Source organism: Sinocyclocheilus rhinocerous, unplaced genomic scaffold (assembly GCF_001515625.1).
Source record: "Sinocyclocheilus rhinocerous isolate Xijiao unplaced genomic scaffold, SAMN03320098_v1.1 scaffold61, whole genome shotgun sequence".
Lineage (NCBI taxonomy): Eukaryota > Metazoa > Chordata > Actinopteri > Cypriniformes > Cyprinidae > Sinocyclocheilus > Sinocyclocheilus rhinocerous.
The window spans coordinates 1,843,637-1,845,317 of NW_015640445.1; the positions used below are offsets into that span (position 1 = coordinate 1,843,637).

A 1,681-nucleotide genomic window follows, 5' to 3' on the forward strand; every position below is an offset into this window, starting at 1 on the left:
GTAAGACTTCTTCTCAATGCAGAGAAAAGGTTCCTTGTGATCATTTACAGGTTTCCCTCCTATTTTCAGGGAATATAGTGCTTCTCCTCTTGAAGAAAGGACCAAATAGGTCTTTTTAGAAGATAAATAATCAATGTCCGAACTTATAACACATCACATGGATTGTCCTTTTAGAAGCAAAAAAGTCTCTTGATTCAATTACAGGAAAGAAGAAGAAAAAAAAAAAAAAAACTCCAGACTGAGAAAAGAAATCAGAGGAAAAGCCAGTTCCCAGGTCCAATTACAGGAAAGATAGAAGAAAAAAAAAACTCCAGACTGAGAACAGAAATTGGAGGAAAAGCCAGTTCCCAGGTCCTGTGTGTTCATGTGTCTTAACCAAACACCTGCAAAAGATTGAGAAAGAGGCGCATTTAGAGAATGCAAACAGGGCAGAGATCCGGACAGCCTGGCGCCAGAGAGGAAGCCGCAGTTTGAACATTTAACCAAACACTCAGAGACTGAGCAAAACCCTGGGCTCCAGATGTACACGAGCACAACTTCTGCCTTCGCTCAATGCTTGCATTTCAACCTCCGCTGATGCTTATTACACACTTTATACAACTTTACAGACTATGTGACACAATGGTCCTTAACACATTTGATTAGACACTCTTGAAATTAAACACTGCTCTGACGGCACACAATTTTTATTACTATTTATTTTTTTTTGGCCATCATTTACAGCATATAATACAAGGCTTATTAAAAGAGCATTTACCTGATTAACGGTAAAGCGTCCTGCTGTCCTCTGTGATCAAGTCTGATTGAAACTCAGGTGTCTAAAGGAAAAAAAAACGTATTTATTAAGTATTTTATTAAGTCCGGTTATTTGCACAAAAACATGCAACAAATCAATGTAGCTTTACATAACACATTTAAAAATTCACATGCAGAGAGAAGTAGATGATAGATAGATAGATCAGATAGATAGAATAGTATCTATCTAAGGACATTCACCTGTAATGAGAGAATGCTGATGTCTGTGTTGAGTGTTGTCAGGGGTGTTCTGGATGTCCCCTGCCCTGCTCGCGGGTGATGCAGGCTGGTGATTGCGGAATTTGAGTCAAGTGCGATCTGAAGGTCCAGGATATAGTCGATGACATGTTGCAGGATTTCCATTTTGCTCACGTTTTTGTTCTGCGGGATACTCGGCACCAGTTCCTTCAGTTTGGAGTAGCAATCGTTCATGTTGTACAGCAGGCTTAGGGGATCGTCCACGGGGGTCTTGCTCCGTGAGATTCCCAGACTGTGCTCCGTCACATTCGCGCTGCTTTTCCGGAAAGACCTGACTGGGCTCACTGCCTTCATGTTGACACCTCTGTACGAAACAGTTTGGTTGGAAGAGTCGCTTTTGTGTTCGAGGTTTCCTCTTTGCGCTGGGCTGTCGAAGCAAACGCAGTGGATTAGCGAGCTGTCATCGCTGAATATATACCCAGCTGGGTGGGTTGTTCACGCGCTGGTTTGGATCGCGCTGATTGGTGGGAATGGACGCGTCAGTCATCGCCTTCGCGCAACGCTATTGGTCGCTGTGCTGAGCGATCTAAGCCCGCCCATTTGTTCCGCGTTCTTAACCAGTGAAAGCGCGTGTTTAGGGTGGCGCTGACTGCCTTCAGCTTCCACGGATAATTTCTCAAATCAGTGT

General features: G+C 43.5%; 1 protein-coding gene across 1 annotated transcript; it reads right to left on the bottom strand.

The window, feature by feature from the left end:
* Window positions 1-283: 283 nt before the first annotated feature.
* LOC107752762 (DNA-binding protein inhibitor ID-2-like) lies at window positions 284-1,454 on the bottom strand. The gene is made up of 3 exons (XM_016568813.1): window positions 997-1,454; window positions 758-818; window positions 284-383 (listed from the first exon to the last, which is right to left on the bottom strand). Exons 1-2 carry the CDS (start codon window positions 1,345-1,347, stop codon window positions 762-764), a joined length of 408 nt encoding a protein of 135 aa, XP_016424299.1. The 5' UTR covers window positions 1,348-1,454; the 3' UTR covers window positions 284-383; window positions 758-761.
* Window positions 1,455-1,681: the final 227 nt, after the last annotated feature.